Source organism: Opisthorchis viverrini (genome assembly GCF_000715545.1).
Source record: "Opisthorchis viverrini unplaced genomic scaffold opera_v5_232, whole genome shotgun sequence".
Lineage (NCBI taxonomy): Eukaryota > Metazoa > Platyhelminthes > Trematoda > Opisthorchiida > Opisthorchiidae > Opisthorchis > Opisthorchis viverrini.
The window spans coordinates 50,627-61,568 of NW_008751891.1; the positions used below are offsets into that span (position 1 = coordinate 50,627).

The 10,942-nt window shown below is 43.7% G+C and overlaps 1 protein-coding gene across 1 annotated transcript; it reads right to left on the reverse strand.

Moving 5' to 3' along the window:
• Positions 1-1,079: 1,079 nt before the first annotated feature.
• Positions 1,080-10,858, reverse strand: T265_08747 (hypothetical protein; the record flags this gene model as incomplete). The annotated part of the gene is made up of 3 exons (XM_009174636.1): positions 1,080-1,170; positions 1,417-1,518; positions 10,818-10,858. The coding sequence occupies 3 exons, from the start codon at positions 10,856-10,858 to the stop codon at positions 1,080-1,082; spliced, it is 234 nt and encodes a 77-aa protein (XP_009172900.1).
• Positions 10,859-10,942: the final 84 nt, after the last annotated feature.

Below are 10,942 nucleotides of genomic sequence, written 5' to 3' on the forward strand. Positions count from 1 at the left end.
TGGTTTCTGCTTATCCCTGCTGGGTACAAGAACCGAGTGAAGCGCTCACAACGGGTTGCGCTCCGTTGACCTTACGGCGATTGGTCCGTCACTCTTGCCATTGGCTCAAGTCACGTGTCCCGTCGCACAGTTTTTGGACAAAGTTGGATGGATGGTTAGCTGAAGTTTTTCCTGTTGACATCCAAGCCGATCAAATTCGACAGCCAATCACCTTCATACTGACACACGTTGGGTCTGGCCAGTGCATGCAGTTTGAGTCATCATGAGTTTTTGACCGATGCTTGTCGCTCACTCTATTGACGTTCACATCACTCGTGTGAACAGCCGTCCTCCTGTTCCGGCGCAACCATTCTGGTGAGTGACCACCGGAGGGGGGAGCCCTGGACTCGGGTTTTACTCTTATTAAAACTCATCAACTTGGACTTGCCGGACATGTGACATGCGAGTCGAGCGTGTTACCACTACCCCATCAGCGTACGCAGGACATCTGAGTTGTCTGAACGTGGTGGACATGTCCAACTGGGTTATCGACCGGACCTGTCACACCGCTCAAGCGTGAAGACTTCCGTCCGTTCAGACGTTGCGTCTCGCTTGTGCCGGTGAGACGTTCACATCACTCGTTTGAACAGCCGTCGCTTGCGCCGGTGAAGCCTGCTTCTCCTGTCTGGAATTCAAACACTGGCACTTCCGATGAGGTCTAATGAGTGAAACTCAAGTCCAGTGCTTCCTCCAAGGATGTGCACTCAACATAATGGTTGCTTCAGAACTGTTTGAACGAGAGTGATATGAACATGAGTTGTACTAATCCCGAACAAGAAACAGCATATTCTGTTCCTGCCTTCTAACCGTTACTCACTCATTCACAAGAGAGCAAAACAGCCTTGACGTTAAGAAACTGCAGGCGTCTGATCTCAGTGGAGCATTCAGCCTCTCGTTTGGGTGATTCGTGCGTGGTAAGCTTGGCAAACAGGTCGATCGAAACAAGCACTGCTCATGGAGTACTGATGCTGGCATCATGTGAGAAAAAATCCGCCTTCTTAGCCTTGGCTCTGTGGACGTAATTAAATGTAACAGAGTCTTTAGATTAGGTGTATGTTGATACGTTTGTGAACTTCCTCCTTGGTCAGTCGTGTTGGAAAGAAGAGTACGTTGCGTTTCGTTTTCTCCGCACTTTGTGAAAAAGACACAAAAATCTAAATTTGAAAGGATTAAACAAACCGAATTGAGTTGGTGAGAGTTGCGGGAATAAAAGGTTACTGAAAACTTCGAAATACTACTTAGGAGCGTTTAGTCGAATACCTTCCTTGGATTTATTATCCCAAAAATGTCCAATCCCCAGGTGTTTAAATCACTTCTTCTATAGATATAACAGTAGCCATGTTAAAGCTCGAGTGATTAGGACAAGAATTTACTCACCGGAAGGTTCGTAGTTCGAACCCGACCTCAGTGTCACGACTGCTCGTGTCCAGGCTTGGATAACCTGATCGCATCTCGGCCCTCGTGCTCACTTCAGGCGGCCTGGAAGCTAGGCATCGCAAGGGTGATACAGCTGGATCATCTTTTTGTGTTGAAAATGCACGAAATAGCTGCTCTTATTAGTCTAATTCGAAATTAGGTGTCATTTAGCTTTCCTTTCTAAGATTAGGTATTACCAGTGTCTTGAACACGAACGAACGTTGATGAGGAATCCTGACGGTGTGGTGAAATGTGACTGATTCGATTCGACAAATCAAAGAGACATGGGTTAAACTTCAATCAAAAACCCCTAAGTAGGGGAAAGAAAAACGGATTCGGTTCTTTGTAGCTAGATCTTGATTGGCTCTGAATTATGCGCCAACTCGGAATGTAGGTGTTGTGGACCACAGTCTCCTTAATGCCTTCTTATTGCCGTGAACCCCGGTCTGGATAGCCTGGTGCACTTGGCCAAACCAGAAAAAGTCAATGAACGTGCGAACCGGCTGATCTATTGATACCCGTCGCGTACAAGCGGGTAAAAAATGTGGTACTAAGAGTACAACTCATCAGTCAAGGACGAGTGAAGAACAACCAATGAAATCTGTCTCAACGAAAACGGTTATTCCGTTGGCTGTTATATAGTCGCGTTACGTTCGGAGCTGGTTCTCCTGATGGTAGGACTGAACATAGATGGATTTATTGAAGCCACGACATTTCTGCTAACCTAATTGGTCACAAGAATGAATGAATAGGCGTGGGAAATCAAACAAACGAAAATCACACAAAATTACAATCAATCAACCCTGTTTTCCTCGGGGCTTTTGCACAAACAAAACTGCTGGCACCCGCTGGTACGTAACAGACGATTGATTTCAAGTCACTTGTCCACTTTGCATACATTCATAATGACCCTGTTTCGGTTAGCCGCGGCAAATCAATCGCGGACTTATTTGAATGACCACAAGGTTAGTTCGGATGAGCGATTCGTCAATCTGGCTGAGTCCATCATCGTCAAGTTTTCATGCATCAGTGAGCATTGCCTGACAAGGGAGGTTCTTCAGACAATGTTCCTCACCATCTTTCTCGTATGAATCGCCCTAGTGTTCAGTGACCTTATGAGTACTGTGTTCCGGCCAGCGATTGTTCCGGTGTTTGAATGCCTCATTGTCTAGATGTAGTTGTAACGTCAAACAGTGAACCCTCGGATCACCGTTAACCAGTTTAGATGGGAAGGGCAAGCTACTGGTTGCCTTGTCATATTCCAGAGCTAGACTGCTGGGAAGTAATTCTTTGACGGTTCGCACTTCATGTGTTAGATAAGAGCACATGATGATCAGTAGTCACAGTTCCATGAGGATGTTAGTAAATAGATCACTGAAAGAACAGTTCCCTGGAAGTTTTGAGATCCTGCTTCCTCCTCGTGAAACACTAAACGTAGGTGACATGGAGGGGTGTACCCTGCATTTGCATTCTGGAATATGACTGGTGGCTACTCCTACAGCATTAGAACGCCCCGCTAACTCTGATTTCAAAAAACAACGGTTTTATCAACCATCGTATGGAAAACAATGTTTGGATTTTCTTCATTCTCACATAATTCTTCCTCGAGACGCGGATGCAAATACGTCGGTATAAGGGCATTGGGCCGTCTGCGTAACATGTTCCGAATTCGTTGGCCGAATAGTACGCACCTTCGCATCATACAGCGCCTGCTCACCAGCATGTTTTTCGGTTAGGCGTTAGCCGTCGTGGTTTCACTCACGGGACTGAGAGATGTCTTATTCTTAATCTTCTAACTCTGTGAACTGTCGTTTGCTACCAACTTCGAGCGAAGCCACAATGACAGACAGGAACCAAGCGAACGATCCATAGAATGTGCTCTTCTCTACGACATAGCTGGCTTCAACAAAATTGTATAACGGTATTGCAGATTTGTAACTGTACTCATATAAGAAATAATTCCGGGATCGTGCTGCGGCTACGCAGGTCCGAGAGAGTAGGAAGTCAAAAAATGAGCAACTACCAACCCGCACCTCATCGGCTGGAAAACGCGGAATTTATCATACAAAACTACAATTGGTAGTACTCGTCAAATATATTGGAATAAGTCGATTGGCGCATAGTTACTTAGACCACCAACAATACAATCGTCTCAGGAGTTAGCGATTATCATTGGACGATGTTTGCATGTACGACAAAGTGCCTGATTGGTCTGGAAATCATACAGATTGTGATTGGTCGTAGGTCACGAGATGTCAAGCTTCGTGGTTGGAGGGAACGAGCCGAGAATCGATATAGCTGCTTCCATTTGGTGGTGTCAACATTTCGGGGGAATTATCCTTACCAGAGGATCACAATAAGAAACACAGCCACTTGGGACAAACTTGCCTATTTCGAGGGACGCAAGATAGCTAGATGAGAAGTTCGGTAGATGAACTTTTGCAAGGTACATAGACACGGAAAGTACAGTAATGTCATTATGATGAATGAAGATAACCAGCTTAATATGATCATATTTGCTTTAGATGTTGTTGTATTTGTGCTGACAAATTATTTTGCCTCGAAGTCACAGAACAACATGTCCACTTCCTACCCTCTTATCACTATTAACATCACATGATATTCGACCTTTATTCCTTTTTACTGTAACGGAGCCAAGCGGTAATTGGGCAAAACAGAACTGAAGGAACTTGATGAATGGACTTGAAACTCGTTAATTTCGATGTAATGTTAAACCGTCCGTCATGCCGTCTTTTCCAAGAAACAGTTTCTATCCCGGATTTCGGACACTTGTTCCCTCATTCTCTGTTCTTGTTTCACGTGCTTGATGGGCTTTGCTGATGAAAGCTGTATCGATCGTATTCCGAGCGGAAATGCCAGATTATGACTGGTGGTTTGTCCTGCAGCAAACATTCAGAGAATATTCGAGACGCGGAGGAAACTTTGATTGACGAACGGACAGAATAACCACCAGAGTGTTACCAAATAGGTTTTAACAAAGAGTATTTTGACACACTTATTCCGTGAGTTTTTGTGACTAACCGGTACTGTTTAGACACACAGCTAAATGAAAAATCTCCATATTCTAATGTGGTTTTCCCTGCTTGGCCACACAAACTGGTCGCCATAGCTGGAAAATTCCGTTGAAGGGTGCTATTCTGATATTCATATCAGTACGTAGACAAAGTGCAGCTGGTCAGTCTTTTCAGAGAATCCGCGACCACTCGGTGGAACAATTTCCTTGGATCTTCTTGTAACCTTTGGCCATCATGATTCACGTTCACAGCCCTCTTGTTTGGGCAGTCGTCCTCGTATCCTAGCGCATTTATTCTGGTGAGTCTACAACAAACGATAGAATCGTCGGACTTGAGTTTTACCCTTATTGGAGCACAGTGGTAGTTCACATTCTTGGCCATATCGAGATTTGAACTCCGGACTTTTGACACGTGAATCAAGCACTAATCCCCTAGTGAACGTGGACGCATCTGAATTTTCACGTCACAAATTTGTTCACACTGGAGCGATGTGATTGGTTCACCCTACTGTTCAACCAAGAGCAGTGTATGTAGATTCTACAGATTCCTCAAGGACCTAGAACCAATTCCATAATTAGCGAAGATGAATTTATGGCGACCTACAAAAATTGGTATCCAACAAACTCAAAGATCACTGGTCAAGTGCCGTGCCCCTGTCGACAGGAGTTTCTCAAAAGAAATGAGTATCTTATCTAGGTAATTATCGACTTCGTAGCGACCAGTACTCAGGGCCGACTGCCTGAGCAGTGATTCCCCTGGTACGACTCCCTGCACAAATGCAAGTGGTCAGTTCTCAGTCCTTCTGAACAACGTCACCCTACCATGGACGAATTTGTTATCTTTTCTCAAAAAATTCACACCAGAGAGCACGTATAGCATCTCGTTCACTCTCCTTATTCAAAATGAGAATCAATATAAAAAGTTACTGCGTCATGTCTGGATCTATCGCCAAACTCTTGAAATTCAAAGCAGATATTTGAATAATTTGTCGGAAAAGCCGAATGTAAAAACACAGGCCCCTGGTGATGACATACTGATGATTCACCAGCTAGTTCAAGTAATCAGTCCTCACTGATGTGTCGGCTCTTAAGAACCACCCTTCCGAGTAAAGGAAGAGATATACTTCTGTGGGAAATCAATCGATCTAACCAGGTGAACAGGATTTTGTCAAGTTACTGCAAAACGCAAGCACCGCAAGCGGAAATGTGCAATGTCACCTGCCATGTCACCTGCTCAGACCTAGTCCCAACTTCGTCCACGTTCTCCATCAGGGCGAATATGCATAGGTCGCACCTATTTGTCATTAGGACACTAAATTCCTCAGGGCTTGTTCACGTTTTAGCCAGTTCGATCATCACTGTAGAAGTCCGGTAGGGCGAATAGGAAGCAGCTGACCGTCTATAGAGTGGTCTGCGCAGCAAGCTCCACCGTGGGGATTAAAAGCTTTCACTCTTGGTGTATCATTGGAACAAACTTTCAAACTAGGGATGGCGGTAAATAACCACGGTATATTCATAATTAACCCCTATACTCTGTGAGAATTACGAGACAGCCACCATTCGAAGGATGACGGGAGGCTCTCACCGAAATCCAGCGGACATTTCAAATTATGTTAACTGTTAATTACGTGACGTAATTATTTGTTTCCTTATTCCTTAAGCTAATTCATCACCCTTCCGGTAACAGCTCAAGTTTCGAGACCGAACGGTTCTATTTTATGCAAAGTTGACTCTACCTCAACCGTTTTTCTATGGACGATTTGTTTACATTTATTTCTGGGCTTGTTGTTGAAAAGTTGTCTCACTTTGAACTGAACAACATTTTTCCCGCTTAATTTGCCTGATGGCACACTGCCCTTCGTGTGCCATCCTGTGTTGCTAACTACCCAAGGTTCACTCTAGCCGTAAGCCTTTCTTTAATTCTCCTCACGATTTACTGTTAACTAGAGAACCAAGGTCTACCTATCTATACTGTCTGCCCAAGTCCAATTCAATGTATTGTCCACTGCCCAATTGTGACTAATGAAGAAGCGCAGCTGAAGTTCGTAGAAATCGGTTTCACCGCAATTATTACTGACCGTTCGTTAGTGAATTAGACTACACTTTACCTGTCAGATAGGACACCTAGATCGTGCGTTTAGGCTAAGTAACCTATTCCTTGCTTTGAGATCACGGCCCTTTGGACAGGATCGTACAAACCATATTAGCCAAGTTAATGCATTTACAGCAGCAACCTTTAAAAGAAATTTTTTCCAAAGCGGTCTATCCATATATACTGTTCAGAGTAACCACTGTATTCCAAAAAATATGGAAAACAGTTGAAATCAAACAAATCACCCAGACACAAATTTTTTCCCGAAATATTTGAAGCGAAACTGTAACCAGTGAAACACATATCGTCTGAGATGGGAAATCAAAGATAGGATTTCTAACAATTCACGTGCCCAATTTACCAGTCAATAAATCACATTACTATGTTGAAGGCTGAGAAACCAATGGCCGTTTAGCTTGCGTAACCTATCAACGCTCACGTCAGTCTGTCCAACCTTAGTTGTAGACAAAGTATGGACAAACCGAATGCTGACGTCACTACGCGATGATTTTCCCCGTCGTATTGTATACCATTATCAGGTTCTCCTAGACCATTAGACGCTAATACGCGAAGTGGACAATAAATAATCGTCGAATCCCACTTCACACTGGTAAAATATGATCAATAATTTTTTCCAGAATCTAGAATGTGTTTCTTCCAGACATCGATACATGGAGACTAATCTATACCGACGGATTGTAGAGGATGGAAGAAGTTAGGCAGTGAAGACACACGTGGATCGATGCCTGTCCTAATAGTTTTTTGCATCCACAGTTGCGGTATACATCACTGTGTCAAAATGAGTAAGCCAATCTTACACCAAACAGTTTCCGAGGTTCAAAGTTTATTTGAAGCTCCACTGAAAGTAGGAATCAAAGAAATAAGTGTGTAATGTGTTAAGCTCGGGTGCAACACACTGGTGAGTGTTAGCGAAACGTTTGCAAGTCAATTGCTAAGCTCGGTGAACAGATCGACAGTCACCTGATCAATTAAGAAATATTTGTGCCTTGAATGAGGTGACTAACTTGAATTGTTAAGTTGCCTCAGGTTATAGTCGGCACTATATTCTTGATATTACAGTATATTCTCTTGATAGAATATACTACTCACAAGGTTGCTGAAAATTGTCCGTTAGTTTGATATCGGTTTTGCCCTTTTTGGGACAACAGACCGAGTTCAATTAATTGAGAAACAGTTATAACCAAAGGCATCAGCTGAAACACTTAGAATGACATTAGTGTATGATAACTTTTAGAGACGGACCATTTGTTAACACGATTCAAGAGAACGACTACCTTGAAAATAGTGGAAGCACACCAAAGACTCTAATTTACTTGAGAAGATGTCGGTAATCCGCAAATTTTCGTCGTTCATGGCGTTTTGAAGCCCTGTAGTTAGCGCGAATACAGGTCAGTATGAGCACCCATATCAAAAGTGATTGATTCTTTCATGAGTTTCGCTCTTCTTCATCCGCTAGTGACAGAATTCGATATAGGACTGATTTTCATGGCTCTTATGATGATGTCTTATACCGACCCAGCCTGCGGCACCTCGTGGGGTTCCACCATGGGATGAAGTGTTTGCAGACCCAGGAGACCAGGACCAATAAAGATAATGGTAAATTCTTTCAGTTACACCATTCTTATCGTAAGCCACATCCGTAGGTCCTGGAACTTGTTTTCCCGTAGCTAATCTATAGTCCGAAGGTTCCGTGTTTCAGTCACTGAACAACCAGAATATCATCCAAATATGGGATCAAACAATATATATATATATTTACGTGTAAGGAGTACACCATACTGACGGAGCACAAAAATGAGAAATAATCTGCGTCTTTAATCAGAAAATCAACAGCATAGTCTTTGCGGATGACAGCACGATGCTTAGCGTTATTGGTCGCTTGCATCACTCGCACGTTTTATCGATTGCTCGGTCGATATCACGACTTGAATCGACACGGTTTGAAAGATGTCATTGATTTTTGGGACCAAACCGTCGATGCCCTAAAACTCCCATGTCATGAGTACACTATCCTAATAATGACGGGATAATACATGGATGTCTGGCGCCTCTATCCACTATCTGGTAACCAGCAGAATTAAAGAATTTGAAACGCTGTGCCAGCTGAATCGTATTTTGGTGGGTTCGAAATATCCTCCTGACGGAATTTGAGAGTGGAGGTTTTTTCTGAGAAATAGCAGAGTTTTTGCCGTATTCTGTTGTAACCGTTATAGAGAGAGAGAGAATACCTTCCAGTGTGTATGCAGAAATAATCAAGCGAACGGCAATAGTGAACCAAACAAAAAGCCTGGAAAATTCATCCCAGCACAACGAAACCGACTGACTGAGTTGGATAGCACCGGATTCCATTTTTAGTTTGTACACGACTTTGATCGTCTTCAGGTGTCCCCTGTGTCTCGGCCCTTGGATATTTCCCGAATTCCTTTCCATCTGCCCTCAATGAGCAACTCGCCCAACACAAGCTTTTGATGGTCTCGCTAGCGTCCGCAGGAGAAGGCGACTCTCTTGACCTGTCTGCCTAAGCACGTGACAAGTGATTATTCTTGTCACACATTCGATGGTTCCAACTACACAAATGGACCGGAAGTTTACTCCACGCACAGCCAAACCTACTGGATCTCTCAGCTAACCGTCAGTTTTGCTTCCATATCCACGTGGTTTTGGTATTTTATGTGAGATTGTGTTGATCTCGCTTTCAACTCCATGCATCATAGTTGTTTCAAATCTCAGAGAGGAAGCCTACATTGTCACAAAACCTACATTCCTAGTAGATTGCTATGAGTTTACTGACACGGCGAACCTGTGATCTTACTGCCTCTGTGTACGTCATTCCATAAAAAACACTCATTTTTAACAGCATGATCGAAAAGTAGCCAGTTAATTGGAGAGTTCGCAGTCGCCCTCAAAGACAGCCACGTTACTTTCGACTGAAGGTCAGCCTAAGAGGAAATACAAATCCTTTATTTCCTCCTTGGGTGAAAAACACTGTCACCATCATCATAAAAATTCCGTTGTTACACATTTAAGTCAAGAGTCCTTCCCAGCGGCTAGAACCTTTCTCACCAACGAACTACTAAACTAACACTACTGAATCCCTGGTCTTTTTGAAAAATTCAACGCTGACTGTCTTCTGCATGGCTCTATCAAGTGCAAAATAGAGTAAGCCAACCGTAAAACGTGCAGAACTTCCACCGGACTACTCGAGATAGCTCGCACGATTAGGCACAAACCTACTGACCGGAAGGTCCGTGGTCCCATCCTCTTTAGGCTTTGGCAACTAGGTAGTATTGTCGGTGTCGTAAGGAGATTTGGGTTTTTTGTGGAGATTTCTTCCTGTAAGAAAGGCCACTCTATATCGAGAAAGCCGAGTAGCACCGTAAGGTTTTTTCACCCTTATTGGGAATCATCAGCAGTGTGTATCTCACGAAACTCCGGAAAGTCTCGAACCCGCGACCTCCTGGCTAGTGGTTTGAACACTTGTCGGTTCGGCCATGAATACTTGGTCAGCAGTGTGATTAACTCGGACTTAGACAGGCTATAGCACCGCTCATCCTTCAATCACGGGATCCACATCACGCGGTCACACGCGTTGACTGGCTCCTCGAGCAGCGACCTCTCAGATGGAAATTTCACTCATCGAGTGAAGTTTATTCTTCCAATGAGCTACTTACAGATTGTTGGTAGTGTGGGTGCTTCTCGGCTTTTAAGCATAAATTGGCCTCACTTATGTGGTGGAATGTCAGTCCTCGAACCTCCTTTGGGTAGCCGAACGATTAGTATTGCCAGTTTCCCGGGTCACTTGATTATATGTAGTAGTGAATCCTGATAAGATTTTCAATTTTACTTGGGCTGTCTTTGAAGCTGGTTGCAGAGCACTACTCATCAGGCTGGAGTGCACATAGTTACTTCTTAGGCGCTTAAACATCAGATGTAAAGTAGCCAGGCCAGCTCGAATTGACGGCTCACAGTTCCTTGCTGATTCATCTGTGAAACTGGAAGCCTTTCTCCAGAGCTTTGCCACTGGCAACGGATCACTCAGGAAGTACACAAACGTCTTTTATGCTCAGTCACATGAGCGTACGCCTTGAAATTTGATACCTTTGCTTGTCATCTTGAAAATGTGGAATGGATTTACTCATGAACGAATGTTTACACAAACAATTTACGCTTGCGTTTGGATAAAAGCATCCGGAAGCGCAAATTCTGTAGACTCACTCTAATGAGACTGACAATGGATCAGGCAGAAAGGTTTCCATACCCAAAGAACGACCAGACTCATCATCATCATCGTCGTCATCATCATCCTCATCCTCATCATCATCCTCATCATCATCATCATC